This window comes from Alligator sinensis, unplaced genomic scaffold, assembly GCF_000455745.1.
Source record: "Alligator sinensis unplaced genomic scaffold, ASM45574v1 scaffold455_1, whole genome shotgun sequence".
Classification (NCBI taxonomy): Eukaryota; Metazoa; Chordata; order Crocodylia; family Alligatoridae; genus Alligator; species Alligator sinensis.
Genome location: NW_005842142.1, coordinates 926,199 through 947,113, shown reverse-complemented (window position 1 = coordinate 947,113; position 20,915 = coordinate 926,199). Strand labels below are relative to the sequence as shown.

At 44.0% G+C, this 20,915-nt stretch overlaps 1 protein-coding gene across 1 annotated transcript in view; it reads right to left on the bottom strand.

Moving 5' to 3' along the window:
• The window catches only part of GPR158 (G protein-coupled receptor 158), a 401,429-nt gene that overhangs the window by 366,174 nt on the left and 14,340 nt on the right, over positions 1–20,915 (bottom strand). Inside the window, exon 3 of the mRNA XM_006025370.3 lies at positions 13,269–13,374. Coding sequence (XP_006025432.1) covers positions 13,269–13,374 — 106 coding nt within the window. The remainder of the gene's footprint in view (positions 1–13,268; positions 13,375–20,915) is intronic.

Here is a 20,915-nt window from a genome sequence, read left to right as displayed (position 1 = left end):
TTCTTTACTGTCCGAGCCCCCAAGGTCTGGAACAGCCTGCCACCGGAGGTGGTTCAAGTGCCTTCATTGAACACCTTCAAGATGAAACTGGATGCTCATCTTGCTGGGATCCTATGACCCCAGCTGACTTCCTGCCCTTTGGGCAGGGGGCTGGACTCGATGATCTTCCGAGGTCCCTTCCAGCCCTAATGTCTATGAATCTATGACTCTCTCATTTCCTGCTGGTCTCCCTTGGCCGGTTTATAGATGGCCACCAGATCCCCTCTCAGTCTTCTCTTATGGAGGCTGAACAGGTTCAGGTCTTGTAGCCTCTCCTCGTAGGGCCTGCCCTGCTGCCTCCTGATCATGTGAATGGCCCTCCTCTGGACCCTCTCCATGTTGTCCACATCCCTCCTGAAGTGTGGCACCCAGAACTGGATGCAGTACTCCAGCTGCAGCCTGACCAGTGTCGCACAGAGGGGGAGGATCACCTCCTTGGACCTGCTCGAGATGCATCTGTGGATGCATAACAAGGTATGGTTGGGCGTCCTGACCGTATCCCCACACTGTCAGCCCATGTTCATTGTGGCATCAACGATGACTCCAAGATCCTTTTCTGTCTCAACACTGGCAAGAAGGGAGTTCCCCAGCCTGTAGGTGTGCCGCTGGTTCTTCCTCCCCAGGTGCATTACCCTGCACTTGTCAGTGTTGAACCCCACCCTGTTCTCTTCGGCCCACCCCTGTAACCTGTCTAGATCGACTTGCAGCCTGTTCCTTCCTACTAGTGTACCCACTTCACCCCACATCTTAGTGTCATCTGCGAACTTGAACAGGGTGCTTTCTACCCCTTAAAACAAGTCACTGATGAAGATGTTGAATAGTGTGGGCCTGAGGACCGAGCCCTGGGGAACACCACTGCCCACATCCCTCCAGGCCGAATAAGACCTATACACCACCACCTTCTGGGTGCAGCCCTCCAGCCAGTTAGTGACCCATCTGACCGTGTAGGCATCAACACCACAGTCTCCTAGTTTCTTACTGAGAATGGGGTGAGAAACCATGTCAAAGGCCTTCCTGAAGTCCAGAAAGACTATATCCACTGTGACACCTGCATCCAAGGACTTGGTAACCTGGTCATAGAAGGCCACCAAGTTGGTTTGACAAGACGTGCCCCTAATGAACCCATGCTGATTGCCCCTGAGCATAACCTCCCCTGCTGGCCCTTCCTGGACATGTGCCAGGATAATTCTTTCAAAAAGCATGGTGTTCAAGCACCATGTTCAAATGTTGTCCTAATACTATTGAGATCAAACCAATGGGCCTGCTATTACCTGGATCATTTTTTCCCTTCCCTTCTTAAATATGTGCTGAATTAGCTCTCTTCCAGTCATTTGACACTACAACCAACTTGATAGACTTATGAAAAACCTTTACTATGACCTGATTTCATATGTCAGTATTTCAAAATTCTGGGATGGAAATGATCTATTCCCCACTTCTAATTTGAACGCTCAGCTCTTTGAATTTTCCTTCCTCAGTTGGTGATCATCTCCATTTCTGTATGCTTATTCCCAGCACCCAGGCCATTTTGCCCAAACTTCACCTGCATTACTCATACTAAAAATTGAGGCAAAGTATTCATTTAGATTATCATTATTTTCTACTCCATCTTCCTTGCCCAGTAGCCCCACTTCATTATCTGTTTCTTTTAATATACTTTAAAAATCTAACTCAACCTGCCTTTTCATAATTATCAATTTATCCATACACTTATTTTCTTTGCTAATTGATCCTTTTTGATCCCCCCGCATTTCATTTACCACCTATATTTATTTCTAATTATGTTTCCAAAGTGGCTATTTATCCAGTTAGGTCAGAAGTTCTTCCTGAAAAGTTCTTGTTCATGTTACAAGTTCAAGTTTCAGACAACTTTTGTACTTTTGACTTAAATCACAAGTATCCTCAGCCTCAATAAATTCTTTTAATTTCTCAAAAATTCCCTTTTTAAAATAGAGACTCTTTCTTACAGACCTATTCTTGCTTATTCTTCCATTTACACTGAATTAATTCATGGACAATTGATCCAAAATTATTTTTATAACCAGTTCTTCCATAATATCCTCATTAGTTACCAAAACCAAATCTAATGAAATACCACCACTCGCTGATTCACTGGTTTAAGTGAACAAATCTATTTGCAATTACAGCCTGAAATATCTGGGCCCTACCACTGTCACCAGTATTTATTCTCTGTTTTCCAATCTATATCTAGCAAGTCAGATTATAAGCATAACTAGCCAGTTGTGCACCTGGGGCAGTGACCATTCATGGTACAGCAACATGGCCACAGGTTTACTACTGAAGGAGTGGGGTCACACTCCTCCCCTCCTTTTTTTTCCTTATATCACTGATACATGTCCAGCAACCACTCAAACACTAATATTTTTGTGGCAGAAAAGGAGGTGACATTTCCCCTCTGCAGCAGCAAACCTTCAGCCTATGCTCCTATACTCTGCACCACAGCTGCTGCTCTGCTATCCCCACTGCAGGAGCCACTGCAGTGCAGGTGCAGGGTGGGGAACAGAAGGGTGATCCAGTACCCCCACCCTCTTACACATCAGCAGACCCCACTACCCCAGTGCACTCATTTGCAATCCTTCTCTACAGAGATTTTGACTCAACTAGACTCTGTTTTATCCATGCTAAACTGAAAAGGAACAGAAAGACTATCCCAAGACCGTTAACTTAATTTCTGTCTTCTCTGAAGAGTATACACCCTTCAGTGTTGTGTTCCTATCATGACTGCTATTTCATCATGTCTCTCTTATTCCTATAAGATCCAGTTTTTCACTCTGAACTAACCTCCTTGTATTAGGATAAGATATTTCACTTGTTTTTTACTGATCCCACGTAGTTTCCTAGCCAAATTAAGTATGGCCTTTTCACTAACTGAATTGCCTACCAGTTCTCTTCAGTATCACACTTTTCTCCTTACTGTCCAACATCCTACCATCTGACATTCTTATATTCTTTGTTACATCTTCATTTATCTGGTATTTCTCTTCCTCTGCAATAAAACCAGGTGTGAAAATTACATAAGTCACTCCCAACCTTCTCCCTAATTCTTTTTAGTTTAAACTCTTATCAGTTGTGCTAGCCTTACTGTCAGAAAGCTGTGATCCCAGGTAGAATGCTTCCATCAAAAAAAACATTCCTTTTTTGTGAATGTCTCTTAGTGGTGGAACATCCTAAAGCCCTCCTCAGAACACCAATCTTTGAACTATCTGTTGATTTTTCTTATCATCTGTAAGGACTGGAATAATTCCACTGAGGATCCCTCCTGCCTCCACTGCTCTTGGGGCCTGAAATAATGGTCCCATTGATGTGTTCCAGCAAGAATCTGGAAATAGCAATTGTCCTAACATGAAGGACTACTTCTGGTTTCTTCGCTTCTCACTTCAGAATCCTTTATATTCTCATGCCTGCTTCTTGAATCTTTGACAGACAGAACACTCTTCTGTTAAATCTACTCTAGTGACTGACCTGCCATTTCTTCTTAATAAGGGATCCTTAAGTAAAAAACCCTGCCTCTTCCTGGGGTGATATGAATACCCAATCCTGCCATTTTATCTTTTCATTCTCTCACATACAACCTATTTATCAGGGATGGCCAGCCTGTGGCATTGGTACTACAAGTAGTATGGGCAGCCTCTGTGTGTGGCACATGGCAGACCAGGGACGGGCAGGCAGCACAGCAACAGATGGGGCAGGAGGCAGAAAGGAAAGCAGTAAATTGGGCAGGGAGCACAGGGAAGGAAGCAGAAAGCAGATAAGCAGATTAGAGTGGGAGCCTAGGACTGGGAGCAGAAAGATGATCACCAAATCAGACAGGGAATGGGGAATCAGTGAAAGGGTGCAGGACCAATTTGTGGTAATCCTACCAAAAACATTAACCCTATTGCTGTATATCTTAATTCCTGTGATATTACTAGTCCTAAAGAGCATTTATACACATACCTTTTTGTTCCCGGACATGCCGGATATCTGTCGTTTTGGACTTGATTAATCGAATCTGCTCTGCATGGGAGTTGACGCACACTGCGCTGCACCGCTTCCAGTTGTATAAGTGGTGAAATGCAAGTCAGCACAGAGAAAATGGTAGCAGTGAGCTTTTGAACTAAAGCACTTCCAAGATGTCTTAATTAAAAAGGGCACCGCCACCATTTTCTTCATGTTGATGCACATTTTTCAACTTCTACAACTGTAAGCATAGCAGCGACGGGCACTTTTCAAAGCACCCAGTGCTGCAGCACTTGCACATATAAAAATACCCAAATAGTCTTACTAAAGGTAATAGATTGCACACAGTAACTAAAGAAATGGCACAAAAAGCAGGAGTGTGCTGATACAACTCACTGATAACACAAAGGTAGAATGCACTGTTAATACAGAGGGGAATCGGGATATCATATAGAAAGAATGGGATGACCTTGACTGGAAATCCAACAGTATAAAATATAAAGAGCATACACTTGTGACTGATAACAAAATCTTTCATCACAAGCTAGGAGCACATCAGTTTTATAAACGACTGGAAGAGAAGAACCTTGGTGCATCCATTTGTCACAGAGTAATTATAAACTAATCGAAGAGATTCAACTATTTTCATAAAAGATATGGAGACATTAATGCCAATATACGAGGCACAGATCACATATGTTCAGAGCAAATGAATGCAAACTGGAACCACTGCAGAAAAGGGCTTCTAGAATGATCACAGGAGTGAACAGCTTGTCTTATCGGCGGGGGAGGGGTGGGGATAGAAAGAAGTGATGCTTTATTAGTCAGCAAAATGAAGGTTAAGAGAATATTTGCTCTCCAGTTTTATCAGAGGTAAACTCTAAAGAGTGGGAAGAGCTAATTAAGTTAAAGGACAATATTGACACAAGAACACATTAGTATAAACTGGCTGTGAATAAGTTTTAGCTAGCAACTGGAAGGTTTCATTAGAACAGTGGAAGCCAACTTTGTGGCAGGCATGATGCAGATTAGCCCTGCATCCTGCCCATGTGTCACTCTGATCACCTTCCCCAATCCAGTCTGGTGTTCTGTTTTCTGGTCCCTGCCAGATCTGCTGCTCTGCTTCCTGTCCTACCAAATGCTGTACTGCCTTCTCCCTCCCCGATCTATAACAAGCCACACACACAGTAACCATCATGGGTGCACACACACAGAGCTGTCCCTAGGACTGTGCAGGGCCTGGGGCATATCAGCCTGTGTGGGGCCAGGGGAAAGAGGGGATGACGAGTGGCTGGACTGCAGAGCTAGCATCATGCGGCAGCCACAGCAGGGCCTGTATGGCACCATCTGAGGGACCCCACAAAGAGCGGGGTCTGGGACAACCGCCCCACTCACCCACCCCTAGGGACGGCCCTGCATACACACACATTAAGTGACTTAACTAAATTGACTTAAGCCGCATTGGAGCGTATACACATACAGCTCCTTCACATGGTGGCAGGCATCTTGTGAGCTAAGTCAACTTAACTAATGCGAATCAAGATTATACACCTCAGAGGTGTATTATCTTGTGCTGCATTTAAATGAACTCTGCTCCACATACATGTGTATACTCTGACAGTTAAGTCAACTTTAAAAAAGTTAAGGCAGTTTAACCGTCAAAAAGTTATTACTTGTATATGCACCCATGCCACTTGAAGCATCCAATGTGCAAGTTGGCCATCCCTGCACTACAACAAGAAGGATCTAGAACAGCCTTCCCATTGCAATATCAGGGCAACAAAAAATAACTATTTTGAAGATAGAACTCAAGGAGTTTATGAATGAGATTAGATAATATGATACATGCAATAGCAGGGGATTGGCCTACTGATGACCCATGAAGTTCCTTTAATTTCTATGTTACCATTGGATCCTACCTTTTTATAAAAAGGGTTTCAGATGAACTCACCAGTTAGCCTTATTAAATTCTTTCCTAGTATTTCTTATTTGCTTTTCCTCCAAAAGGTCTCTGAATCCTCGGAAGGAAAATCTATTGGCTGCTTTCACAAAATTTTGCCTAAAGGTTTATCATTCATTGACGTACTCATTAACATCATTTAAAAATATATTTAGAAAAATGCACAACATGCACAAGACAGTGCAACCATAATAAAATGCACAAGTTAAATATTGCTGTGAGGGGAAAATATCTCAGAGAGCATCAAAAGAAGCCAGTTAAAACCTCTATTCTGGAATATAACAAGATAATGCTGCTAAAAAAAACACAGGAGCTTTCCTGTGTTGCAAGCACTATACAGAACAGGCAAACAAACTGGATAACAATTAATTATTTGACTAATAAGTATATGATCATTGTACTGTAATTTGACTTATTCAGATTCTTGTAAGTACTCCTTTGGAATCATTTGGGCCTGAAAGTTTTCTAGAAACTGGAGAGATAATAGTCAAATGAGGATAATAGAAATAGAAAACTTGGATCATTAATTTATTTATTAGATTTACACGCCTCCCTTCCCATCAGTGTAGCCAGAGCTTCTGTTCTTTCTATGTGGTCCAGAAGAGAAAGAGTGGGAAGGAAAGAAAAATTACCTCAAGCCACTGCAACCTGCGCGAGGCTAGAAATCACTGGTGTAGGCCATAACAATGGTCTGGTGATCCATGAGGCTATAAGTGGTCCAAGGATTACTCCAGGTCCCTTACAACCCTTTACAACTAAGGTTTAATAAGGGTGCCTGCTGGTTCACAAGAAGTTTGGAAGGCTTACAGTGGTCTCCTTGTCCAAAAGGTTTGGAGACTGTTGAGCAACAGTCAAATATTTTGCTGATATAGTTATATTAACTAGGATATGGGGTGTGTGTGCTTGTGTTTCCTGCCCACACGCACAAAACTTGCACAGCTATGCTGGCAAAATCCCTGACATAGAAATCACTGTGATGACAGAGGAGTGCTTTTTGTCATTTAAGCTTAGTGTCATTTGGGATACTGGTCAATCTATGCCAACACAAAACTCATTTCTGCCAGGGTACTCTCAACTTCCATTAACGGGCTCTTCTGGCAAAGCCTCTAATAGTACAGGCTTTGTAACATAAAGAAGTCAGAGGGGCATGCTGTCCTGTACCCCTTGTTAGCATGTCACCCTACCTCTCTCTCCTGGAAACTAAAGTAGCTGAAGCTCCTCTGAAGGACACACCACAGTTATTAATGGTTACTTATGGTAAGTCCATTATGTACTAGTTGCTGTCTAGGGGTAGCCCCTGCTCTAAGAACATGTAGAGGTTAAAGGAAAGACAGAATAAGCCATCCAAATCCTCTGTGCATTTGTGTCATCAATTGTGCATTTGATAGCCATCAACAGTAGCATAATGAAGGGGGTGTAACTGGAGCACAATGCCCATTTGCCAACCCAGGGAGTAAAGGGAGATGGAGGGGAATCAAAAGGGAGTGCAAAATTAACAGCAGCTGTACTGCCAGCCAGCTGCCACAATGCCTCTGGCAATAAAGACAATGATACTTGATAAGCAGGTTGATATGCCTGCTGCTATGCAGGCAAAATTTAACCCCTTAGGAGTCCATCAGACCATCCAAACAAGTTCATAAGTAGGCCTTGGGGTCTGGTTTTGTCCCTAGAGAACCCCTCAGCCAGTCCTCATAACACAAAACAAAACTCCTTGGTCCAAGGATAAGGACCAAGGAGTTGGTCCTTATCCTTGGTCCTTAAGCATAAGATGCCTTTCTCCACATGCCAGGTGAGGGCCCTTCAGCTCCGGCCCTTCCTAGAGGTAAGCTTCCTCCCCACAAACTGCTCCTTCTCCAACTCGAGCTGCTGGAGCTTTCTCTCCCCTTGGCCTTTTAACTGCAGGCTAATCACCTATAGCTGGGCGCCCACCCCAGGACTCACTGAGTCCCTTAAAAGGCCAGACTGCCCTGTTACACTGCCCTATGCTCTGTTGTTGCTCCAGGTACTCAGGCATCCTATTGCACCTCTGGCCGTGACTTGATCACATCCTGTTTCTTTGTAGAATTTTTCAGTCACCCAATGAGGTTCCTTTAGTGACTCCTATAAGCCCAAAATCTTGTTTAATTCAACAATATTTGCATCTTCTTGTCACAACAACATATTAGAATGTGATGATGCCATGGCTTCAGGCCCAATCTTTCCTAACTTTCCCTCTTCCCACTAAAAATCTGGCTGCTCCATCTCAGTCCAGCCCCAGTACATACATAGACTTCTAGCATATTCAATTCCTCTGTAGGCTTATATTCAATATTATATTCTTTCCTTTCCTTTTCTTTCCATTTCCCATCAATCTTCTGCTAATTTTTATTAGATTGCAAATACCTTTTCTCTGTAAAATTCTTAGTAACATCTTCAGAAGTTCACTAATTATTTATATAGTGGCCCCAAAAGCATGTGGCATCATAAAGAATAAAATTACACAGTAACATTAATGTTGTATGTTTTATACCTGTGTCTTTTCTTTCCTTTCTCTCTCTGGTACACCACTCATTTTGTTCCCTTATGGTTCCGTTTAGGGGGGATTCTGATTTAGATGGGTTCAGTCATTACTCCACAGATGACAGTTTTCCTCACCTGGCTCCTCAGCCAAGCACAAAGGGATTTCTTGGTTTGCTGCCAGCTGCATTTGGCTGCCACACAACCCCAGAAATGGGCTCACAGGAGCATGATACATTTTCTTCCCTCCAGCCCATCCTGCTGCCCATCCAGAACGAGGCAGCATGGAAGAATTTAAAACCTTCTATCTTCCTAAACAAAAGGATATTTCCTGACTTCAAATCCCGTCTTTGTGCTGCTCCAAAGAGGAGAAGGTTTGCAGAGATTCTAGCCTGCTTTTCCTACAAAAGGGGCATGTCTACACGTGCACTTAAGCGCAACTAAATTTAATGCGCATTAAGCAATTTTTGAGGGTATCTACACATGCAGAGATTTGGCACTAAAGTTAGTGCCAAGTCCCTGCAGCCCTGCCATGTGCCCCCCCTAGTGGCTGGGCAGACCCGTAACTAAAGTTAGTGACAGGTCGCAGCTATACATGCATTAAAGTGCTTTAACTAATCACACCTGCATTTGCAGGTATCAAATTTAGGTGTGATGAACCTAATTTCACCATTTTTAATGCATATTAAGGGTACACACATGTAGATGTACATCTGTAATGTGCATTACATTAGGCTAATGCACATTACCATATCTCGTATACACATTCCCTAAAAGGATGGCTTTACACTGTGCGTCTTCTAAAGCTCCTCTACTGAGTTGCACTGCCTTTATTACAAGATACAGCACCCATGCAACAAGCCTCAGTAAAATCTGAAGCAAATACAGATCACTATTCACAAAACAAATACTCAGAACTACATAAGACATTCAGGGGTAGAGAAAAGTTGTCATACATGAAAACAGCATGCTTTGCTCAGCCAAAAAGGCTTGAGTGAGAACTCTGCATTGAAATGTCCATGAACAAGAGATCAAGTACAGGACCATAAGTCAGGAAATATATGTTCTTCTCCCTACTAAGACACAGAATCACTTTGCCTGAAAAACAAAATAGTCTTAAAATGCTCTGAACCTCATTTTCTCCTTCTCTAAAAACAGGGATGTCTGTTCCCTCACAGGGGTTGTGGAGTTAATGTCATTACTGATTATTTTATAGATATTTTGAATGGAAAATGTTATGGGTATGTAAAGGTGCATTTACTGTTGTGCGGCTACTTCATTCTCCTTCTCCCCATGGTAGAATCAGCATGAACAACCAACTCAGAGAAGAAAGAGGAAGTTTGGGGCCAGAAACCACTTCAAGCTCCACAGGAGTTGAGAGCCATCAGCCAAGAAAAGAACAGGGACTCAGGCTGAAAAGCTCTCCTAAAATGAGGACCCAAGGTAAGAGGGAAACCTTTGATTTGGGTATCATCTCCAGCAGCTCTGTGTGCCCCTCCCCACCACCAGTCCTGTCAATACTTCAAAGAAAATGGGAAGTTGGAGCATCTATGCATCTTTCATCCTGTACACTTGGCTCCTCCTGACCTAGCACTGTATTAACAACCCACAGCTCTTTTGTAGCCCAGTAGAAGGATGTGGAGGCAGTACAGGACACCAGGGACTAGAGCTGCACATAAACTACTCTGCAGGGATTCTTTTCTGCCCTTTTCTCAACAAAGCATGGGTGGAAAGCAGTGCATCCTGAAAGCTTTATAAGAAATGCCTCAAGAACTGAAAGTTGGACCTAGCACATGTTATGACTTCAATCTGCAAGTATTCATGCTCACATATGCAGCTTCCTTCATGTAGGTAATACTAATGGTGTCAATAGGATTATTTTTGTGAGTTAAGTAATACAAGTGCATGTGTAGACTGTTTGTAATTTTGTACTACAGGCAGAAGAGCCATTGCCTTGGAATGGAGGTTTTAGTTCCCTTCTGCAGCACAGGAATTCATTTATGAAAACTTATACAGTAATGAAAACAAGACCATTTAACTTTCTACCATAAAAAAGAAATCATCCATTATATCATCAAGCAAGCCAAGTGCTTCCCATTAGATGATTCCCTAAAAATAACACAAGTCAGTTCTTGTATCGCAGTACAGCGATAGATTATGTTGGACTCAAAAGCAGCAGAGGTACTGTAGATAAGTATTATGCTGTAGGTTCCATTAATTCTCAAGGAATAAGACATGGAAACAAAATGCAAATAGAATTAACAGGAATGCAAAAAAATCAAGAGTATCCAAGAGCTTTGCAAAGAAAAAGCCAGCTGACCACCTTATGTATAATATGAATCACAAATCCAGAGACTGCAGGACCTTTGACATAAAGTAGATGATATTCTGCCAGCAAATAAACAAAATAACATGCACAGATATTTGCCCCAACAATGCACAAGATGAATTCAAAGACCTCTGAGAATCCTTGTAATTGTTATAGGCTTAAGCATACTTCCACTGACTTCAGCTGGGACCCTATGAAACAGACACTCTATTGCATTACCAACTCACACCAGCAGTCTGTTTCAAACAACACAAAAGGAGACTTCCTAGCCTTCCTATGCTAACAGATAAAAAGAAATGTGAAATTAAAATATTTTTGCAAATCAAAGGAAACTCCCTGTATTCTTTAACATTTTCCTTCATGGCCAATTTAATTCAGCACTTAATTTTCCCAAGTAACACACCACGTGCCACATATATTGCAATAACATAGAAAGCACACAAGTATAGCAATTTTACTAAATGTCGTATTCATGAGGAAGCTGCTTTTTCATAGCCAGAGTGTTTTTATTCAGGGAAATGAGAGTTTCCACTAGTAAAAACTACCTTATGTTTCCATGAAAATTTCCAAGTGTGAATAAGAAGCCATTTTGCTTGGGATTTTTTTGGTTTTATGGCAACCCACAAGGAGAGAAATCTCAGCCTATGGCCTATTCTCCCCTGCAGAAAGACTGGAAACTTGTGCAGACAGATCTGTGGCTCAAAGATTGAACTCTTAAGTCATCTGAAGACCTAGCAATGAGTCACAGTAGAGATCATGTTCAAATTGAGGAACTGCTGACACCAGTGACAATAGCAATCCACAATAACTTTTTCCCTTACCAGTTTGTCAGCAGTAACAGTATTTTGTATGACAGTCTCCACAACATTCTTGCTATACCTCAAATTAAATTGGAAATTGTGATTATGGAAACACATCCAGCTTAGTTTGAATTTAACCTCATTTTCTAAAATGGATATGAAGCCTGGTCCAGAAATAAGTAAACAGAAAGACTTCCATGGATTGGCATGTGTCCTACTGGAAGTTGAAGACCAGTACCAACCCCCTTTCCCACTTTCTTTCTATTAAGGTCCCCCAGCAATATGTTTACTTTCCTCTTTGTTGCTGGAAGAAACATAATTCAACATGTACTATCACCATCTCCCTCAAAATTTATGTTCATGGTGCAGAGACAGGGGAATTACGATTTGCCAAAAACACACACAACCTCAGGATGGCCATCACATTTTTAAAAGGGGAAATCTATAAATGAGTAGAACCAGATGGAAATGGTTTTCTAATGACAAAATAAATTTCCCTTTCCAATTTAGAGCAACAAGGCAGACATCTTTGAGAAATCATAGTACAAAAATGGTTTTCTTTCAGTTTCATCCTTTTAAATCTGTTAGTTATTTTTACTATGACTAGCTTGACTTTTCATTTTGAAATTTCTTTTGAACTGAAAAAGCAGAATTTTGGTCAAAAATGTCAAAATTAAATATTTCGATCTTTTTTTGGAGCTACTCATCAAAAACAACTTTCCTGAAAATTATTTTGGCTTTCACAAATCATTATTTTACTACCAAAAATTAATAAATTCTCCAACAGGATCTATTGATGACAATGCCACCCTAAGTAGACAGTTGCCAGCTTCTATATACATTATCATAGTTCTTAAAAAGTTTTTTTTAAGACATAATATGGGATTGAGGTATCCAAGTTCCAGTAGTACGTAAATGGGAATTGGGCAATTAAATCCATTTTGTGATTTTGACAGTCTTTCCCTGTATAAATAATAACTCCCTTTCTCCATCCCCCTCTCTTCCATATCTAATGATCAGGTTCCATTTTCAAAGCTTTAGTGCATGCTTCTTGGCTGGCCAGTTTGGATTATCTGTGATGCAGCTATAAATTAAGTCAATGATAGGTGTCCCTTGGGAAGCGAGAGAGGAAAGCAGGGGAGAAGTACAGGAAAGCGTCAAATAAAAGCATTTAGTCAGTTCTGTCAAAGTGTTGGCATTACCATTTTAAAGCAAAAGGAAAAAAAAAATCACAAAGTCCAATTTTGCCCATTACTGCAAATGCACATTCCAAAGCAAATCGTTTTGAATGAATACCATCAGCATTTCAACCGGTTTTATTACATAATCCAAAATTTTCCCCAGCCCAAAGCTAGAGACTCTCATTACAAAGCTATTTTAAGACTGTGCATAAAGGGATGCTTGTTGTTTGCCTCAGTAGTAGAACTTCATATAAATCATTTCACTGATAAATCTTCTTTGTCCCTAAAGCCAATGCCTCTACATAGTAAAGTTCAATTTTCTTATATTTTTGAGTCGATACTCCTGGTACTCATACATATCATAATATCTTGATGCATAGAGAAATCTTTTCAGGACAAATCACATGTAAGGACTACAGAAAACAAGACAGTCGCTACCAAATATTTTCTAGTGGAAAGATTACTTACTATTAAAGTTTAGCTCTGTTTTTAAATGCTCTTACCTCAGAATTGTTGAGATGGCATTTGTGGGTTCCTGAAAACCACCCTTCACTTGAACATTGGTCAATGTCCAGCTTCTGCAGGTTTATATCAACCTTAACAACACCTCTGAAACAAGAAAGCAGCAATTAGTACAGGAACTTTAGTTCTACCAGTTAACCCTTTATAACTGTTAGCTATCTACATGTGTACAATGCGAACCCAGCTTATACCTTAATGGAATTTGGGGCAAAAAAATTAAAATCTTCTAAAGAGAGACTTTGTTCAGAGCTCTAAATACATAAATGAGGCATTCACACTAGCCACTAAGGCTGTGGTTCTCAATCTTTTTAGTCCCAAAACACCCCTCAAAAATGCCAACTTTTAGTTTTCATTTGTTTCTTAACTACAGAAAAATACTAGAGCAGTTTTTCTATTGCAAAGAACCATTGGCAACGTGTAGGGGGTGCATGCACACCCCCTGAGATTGGCAGTGCACCCCTTAAGATTGGCCACTGCCAATGCTGCTGATGGCGCCTGCAGGCAGTAACCGTTCGCCACCCACACCCCCTCACCACCAACACTGCTAGTGGCGTCTGTAGGCAGTGGTGTCTGCAGGTAGTCACCAACTGCCGGTCAGCCCTCGCCACCCTCGCTGCCAACACCGCCACAACCACCTACAGGAGCTTCCCGCTTGCCGCCACCACGCCCCCCCGCCACTGCGACCACCTGTGGGCAGTCGCCGTGCCCCCCCAGCCTTGGGAGGCATGCAACATTCATGCAAAGAACTAAAAAAAAAATCACAAGTCAAAATGTTTTTTACTTTACAAATTCCTATCTAAAATATCTGGATTTATCTTGCGAATCAAGTTTGCTCACCTAACAGTGGTGATATTACATGGTACCTCTGAAAAGTTCTCAAGGCACCCCAGGATGCCATGGTTCCCTGGCTGAGAATCACTGTGCTAAGGCAACGACTGCGGCTTCCATGAGCGCGTCCAAATGAGTGCACATATGGTCTGCGGCATCACAGACCCATCTGCCACACCACAAACTCTATACACCATTCATGCAGGTTAATTTGAAGTGTTAATTTGTGGGAGATCCCAGTGTAAAAAAATCCTGCACCAGAAAAAAGCAGCGCAACACACACAGTGGCAGTATGAAACCAGAGCCTGGTCAGCCAAAGCCGCACTCCATCTGCTGGCCAGGCTCTGCACACCCAGATCAACGCTGGTGGAGCCCTGGCATGCCCCCAGAACCCCAGGTAAGGCTGCTGGGGCCAGCCAGGTGCTAGCCTGAGCCTCCCCTACCACATGCAGGTCAAGTTTCCACATACCAGAGCACACGTGCAGGGGTGTTCCCCAGGGACAAGTAACAGCAGCATAAATATGTGCTGCTGCTAGCTGTCCACAGGGTATGCATATTCCCACTTGTCTGGATGTGCCCTATGGGGCTAAAATGCACTGAAGTGAATTACTGAGACCATAACCCAGAAAATACTCCTTAAATCTAAAAAAATCTGTGATAAGATGGGAAACATTCAGTAAATTATATAGTCAAAAATTGGATGACTCTCAGCCCTTCAAGTTTTAAAATGAAGCAGCAAACTAAGCTAAATATCATTAATGGCCTGCACTTCTAATTTTGAGAGCAACGTACATTGGAGGCTAGCACCAATAGGATGTTTGCTGGAGAAGAGCTTTAGCTTCTGTGTAATACAATAAGCAGTACATAAGTGTCAGCTCTACTGTTCTAAGCCTGGGTGATACTGATAACTTACTCTCTAGAAGACATCCACCTGACAAAGCAAGACTAAATCCTGCTCCTGACATCCAAAGAAAAATGTTCCTGCTAACTTCAGTTGCTGGATCAGTCTCCAAGACAGAAAGTAAGGAAGCCTTTTGGATTCTTTTACTTACCTTGCACACAATTTTTACTTTATTGTACACACAGCACCACAGCCTCAATCCTTCATTGGTCATTTGGGCAACATCTACAGAGTAAATGTACAGCCCACCCCAGCTGCCATCTCATGCACACTGCCTTTGCAAAGCCTTTGCTACAGGTTGTTAGCACTGCTGAGTGACACTGCAAATTAGCCAACCCACAGAGCTGCACTAAGGCTAAGTACAGACATTTGGGGAGGATAGGGGAAGGTTCGATCTTATTAAAAATGCCCACCTGATCTAACAGAGTTTGCCCAGATGCAGACCTTATCCTTAGACTGACCTAACTAGGAATCTAAGTGTGAACTGTATAGGAGTTCATGAAGCTGAGATCAATCAAAAAATGGCTGACCTGATCTAAGTTAAGTGTACCTCAGAGATAGTCTAACTTAGATCAGGGCCGGTGAGATCATCTAAGTGAACTTCTGTATAGTTCCCAGCACAGCCTTGGGTCTGGGGAAGGCCAACCGCCGGCTTCAGCCCTAGGGCTGCAGTTTTCCTACCTGACCCCCTGAGCCATTTAAGCCCCCTGGCCCCTCTCCCAGATGAACACATCCCACCCACTCTGCGGAACAGCCAGTGCCCCCTTCCCTAAGCCCACCAAATACCCTATCCTGCAAGCCACTCCTGGTTCCAGATTGACTGGCATTTACTAATGCCAGAAGCCAATCAAAATAAGCTGGGGGAGTGGGGGAAGGGCAGGTGGGATAGATGGGAGTAGGTTTGCTGGGATGGGGGGATGGTTCACCTGGGGGTGAGAAGATCAGGGGCTAAAAACAACCCCTGGTTTAAGGAGGGGGAGAAGCCCTCCCATCCCCCACCCTGGAAAGCAATCCTATTCCTGTATAGAGATACTCACTAAGGAGGTAACAGAATCGCTCCTACACAGTAACTGGGTAACTTTGTGAACTCTTTGGTCAGTGGGGACCAACTGTTTGGGACCCCCCACACCATAAGCCCACCCGACCACACCAAAACCTCCCAACACCCCCACAGATCCCACTCCCCCCCACCACAAGCCCTCCAAGCCCTTTGCGGACACTGCTTGCCCCATCAATCCCACCAAACCTTCCCAGTCTCCACCAACACCCCGCCCCACTAGCCCCCACATCTCAACTTACCTTAGACTGGGTGGCCATTTTTACTCGATCTAACCTCCCCCTAACCTCCCTGAATGTTATGTTGTAGGTCAACATAAATTACAGAGGGATCAAACATGCATATAGCTATCATGTTAGCTCACACAGTAGACAGCTGTTACTGTGCCTTGCCACTAGGTGATGGGGAACAGGTTAAAAGCCTGTTTGTTTTCAATAAACTGCTACATTGGGATGGTTGTGGACAGATGACATCTAAACCAGTATAATTTACAGAGATCCTCACATCTGTCTCCACCAACTTCACACACCCTTCAGAATACTACTTTTGCCCACCTTTTGGCCCCAGTTAGACTATACATACCAACAACTACATGCAGCCCAAGAAAAAGAAAACAGTGTTTCACAAAGCATTTATAGTTTAAGTAATTCTTGCTCTGAAATGTTTTATGCACATTGCACCACCACCCCCTTTATATTCTTTTGGAAGAGGGCAGCACCTAGACAATGGGAACCTCCAGTGAGAATTTCTCATTTTCTCCCACACATGGAAGAACCCAATCAAGGGGTTCTTTTCTGGCCAAAAGTCCTTTCCTATTCTCCACAGAGAGGGTGCTACCTGGGAACAGACAAACTCCTACCAACAATTCAGAGATTCACTCTAACCCAACCCCACAAGTAATCTGTGCTGTCCACCCCTAAATATTAGGGATGTGCAAAGTGGGCCCTATTCGATTTGGATTCAGCCTGAATCAGGGACAGCAATTCAATCTGTTGATTCAGATCAGTGTCCTTGATTCGATTCAGCCAAATCCAGATCTGAAGATTCAATGCTGATTCAGTGAATCAGCGATTTGGACATTGAAACAACTTTAAAAGTTTTTTCTACATGCCCTGAGGTAGCAAGCATGGCTCGTGATCGCTGCGATGCTGGGGCGCATGCAGCATCCCACAGGAGTGCGGGGGAGCCCTCCATGTGCTCAGCCGTGAACCCAGAAGTGGACCAGAAATAGTTCTGGTCCACTTCTGGTTCTGCTGGGGAGGGCGCAGGGGGCTCCCCATGCCCTGCCTCTGGCTCAGTGATCAGCTGCAGGGTGCCCCCCCCACCCCAGACCCAGGAGGCACCACTCCTCGGCAGACTCGGAAGTGGACTGGAAGTGCTTCTGGTCCATTTCCGGGCCCACTGGTGAGCATGCTGGGGAGCCCCCCATGCTTCAGTGGGACACACCATGCATCCCAGCATCACAGCATTCACGAGCCCCTGCTACCTAGAGGTATGTAGAAAAAACATTTAAAGCTGTGTCTATGTCCGAATCGCTGAATCTTTCCGAATCTCTCTGAATCTATTTAGAATGTTATGATTCATTTCAGAGAGATTAAAGGGTCCTCTGATTCGATTTGGATTCGGAGATTCGGCCACCGAATCAGGATGAATCTCCACCAGATCAAATCAGGGACTGAAGCTTCACACAGCCCTACTAAATATGACCTAAAGCTCCCAATCCTGACTGCCCAGGCAAAGGTACTCTGTCTGTGTTCAACACCCCATCTTGTGCACAAAATGTGCAATAAGGCAATATACTCCTCCCTTAAACCAGGGATTTAAAACTCATCGGACCCCATGGGCCAGGTGAGTGTACCTGAGCTGGTGTGTGGGAAGGGCCAGGACTGCCCACCCAGCAGAGCACTCAGGCACCAGGTCCTGCCTGCATACTGCACGGACCATCCCCAGGTGCATGCACCACCCCCTGCAGGGTTCACACTGCCGATGGCACATGTGCTAGACCCAGCATTACAGGCAGCACAGGGAAGCAGTACAGGACACCACGTGCAGCCCATGCTCTGGACCCCTGTGATGCCTGCAATGTCAGATCCATCCTTCATGCAACAGACATCGTGCACCCCATGCCGTCCCCTGGCTGGCACGTGTGGCACATGGGCAGGATCCAGAATCATGGGCACTCTGCAGTGGGTCCATCCTGGTCCTATCCCCAGGACATGTGACACAGGAAGCTGGCACAGGGTGCACACTCCATGTGGCACCCCACTGACCAGCCCTGCATGGGAGCTCCAGATTTAGCAGAGTGCCAATAGCACATGCACCCTGTGGCGGCCCCCTGTGCTCCATGCAGTGCATACAGCATGCATCGGTCCTGGGGCTCGCTGTGCAAGTAGCCCCCAGGGCTAGCACCAAGTGCATGGGCTGGACCCAATGCTTCACATACCACCAGGTTTTGGGGCATGGGCTGCATCTGGTGTCTTGTAAACCCCCTGTGCTGCCCATAGTGTACATAGTGCCAGGTCCAGTGTGCCATTATATTCAGTGTATAGGGCCAGGCCTGGGGCCAGTTCAGCAACCCACAGGCAAGATCCAGCCCACAGGCCATATGTTTATACCCCTGCCTTAAATCAGCTGGCTCTAAAGCTCCAACACAACCCACTGCATAGCATCTTAGTGATCATAACACGTTACTAAATGTATCTAGGATCTATGGGGCCTGATTCTCTGTTTTCCTCTAGCTTCATTTACACACTAGTGTAACACAAGGGTAAAATGCTACTATTTTCACTTGATAGCATTTCAGTTCTCTTTACAGTGATATAAATGATTACACTAGGTACAGGGCAATATAGAAGCAGATTGCTGGTGTCTAGGAAATTGAGTGGGATGCTTCCAGTACATACTAAATAGATCAGAAAGCACTCTCTGAACAATCAGTCTCATGTGCCAAGAACCTAAAAGCTTTCATCATCAAAAATTTCTCCTACAATATTAGAAAACTCCTTCCAACTGAAAACAGACCAATTCAATTCCCAGTTCATCATACCATACTATAAACAGCTCAAATGCAGTGGTATGAAGAAAGCCAAAAATGTTCAAAGTGCAGCTGCACATCTAGAAAGAAAGAGAGAGTTTCTTTCCTTTTTTCCTAAAACAGTTCCTATGGAATCAATTAGCATCAGGGAGATAAACACTCATGTTCAGAGACTGTGCAACCACTATTACTGCCTGACTGCCTTGCTGCTGTTTGGATTTAATTATTAAAAATTGCATTAGAAACTTTGTACAGACTACTTTGTACATAAAATTATGGCAAATGTCATAATAGACATTATAGTTGGTAGGGTCGGAAGGGACCTGAACAGATCATCAAGTCCGACCCCCTGCCATGGGGGGTCACCAATTCAAACAGGTGAATTCAGAGATTTGTTTTCAGTCAACAAATCTATGTACATCCTCAATTAATCCACTCTTAAAAAGAAAACAACATATTATGCTACAGTACCTCAGCCAAAAATGTTATAAGATATCCAGGCCTTTACAAAGTTGTATTTCTACTGCTAAATAAAGAGATATCCTTACTATAGATTGCCTGCCTAGCACCTACAGCCATAATTCCTATCCACTGCCAAGTACCAGATCCAAGAAACACATGATGCCATCAGCTATGTGCTCTATAGGAAGGCCCAGGGTGGAATAGGACCCCTACTAAATGGGCAGAAGCAATTGGTGACAGACAGGGGGGACAAGGCTGAACTCCTCAACGAGTTCTTTGCCTCTGTGTTCCTAAGAGAGGGGCAGGACAAGGCTCTCACTGGGATTGTGGAGAGGCAGCAGCAGGACGCCAGACTACCAAGCATAGACCCCGAGATGGTGCAGGGTCACCTGGAGGAACTGGATTCCTTTAAGTCGGCAGGCCCGGATGAGCTCCATCCGAGGGTACTGAAGGCACTGGCTGACGTCATTGTGCAACCACTGGTGGTAATATTTGAATGCTCGTGGAGCACGGGCCAGGTCCCGGAGGCGCTCGTGGCGCACGGGCCAGGTCCTGGAGGACTGGAAAAGGGCCAATGTGGTCCCCATTTTCAAGAAAGGGAGGAAGGAGGACCCAGGCAACTATAGGCCAGCCAGTCTCACCTCCATCCTAGGCAAAGTCTTTGAAAAAATTATCAAGGCTCACATTTGCGAGAGCCTGGCAGGAAAAATTATGCTGAGGGGAAACCAGCATGGGTTTGTAGCAGGTAGCTCATGCCTGACTAATCTAGTCTCTTTTTATGGCCAGGTTACAAAACGCCTGGACGCAGGAGTAGGGGTTGATGTCGTATACTTAGACTTCAGGAAGGTCTTCGATACGGTATCCCACCCCATACTGGTAAACAAGTTAAGAGGCTGTGACTTGGATGACTACACAGTCCAGTGGGTGGTGAATTGGCTAGAGGGTCGCACCCAGAGAGTCGTAGTGGATTGGTCGATATCGACCTGGAAGGGTGTGGGCAGTGGGGTCCCGCAGGGCTCGGTCCTTGGACCGATACTCTTCAATGTCTTCATCAGCGACTTGGACGAGGGAGTGAAGTGTACTCTGTCCAAGTTTGCGGATGACACAAAACTGTGGGGAGAAGTGGACACACCGGAGGGCAGGGAACAGCTACAAGCAGATCTGGACAGGTTGGACATATGGGTGGAAAATAACAGAATGCAATTCAACAAGGAGAAATGCAAAGTGCTGCACCTAGGGAGGAAAAATGTCCAGCATACCTACTGCCTAGGACATGACCTGCTCGGTGGCACGGAAGTGGAAAGGGATCTTGGAGTCCTAGTGGACTCCAAGATGAACATGAGTCG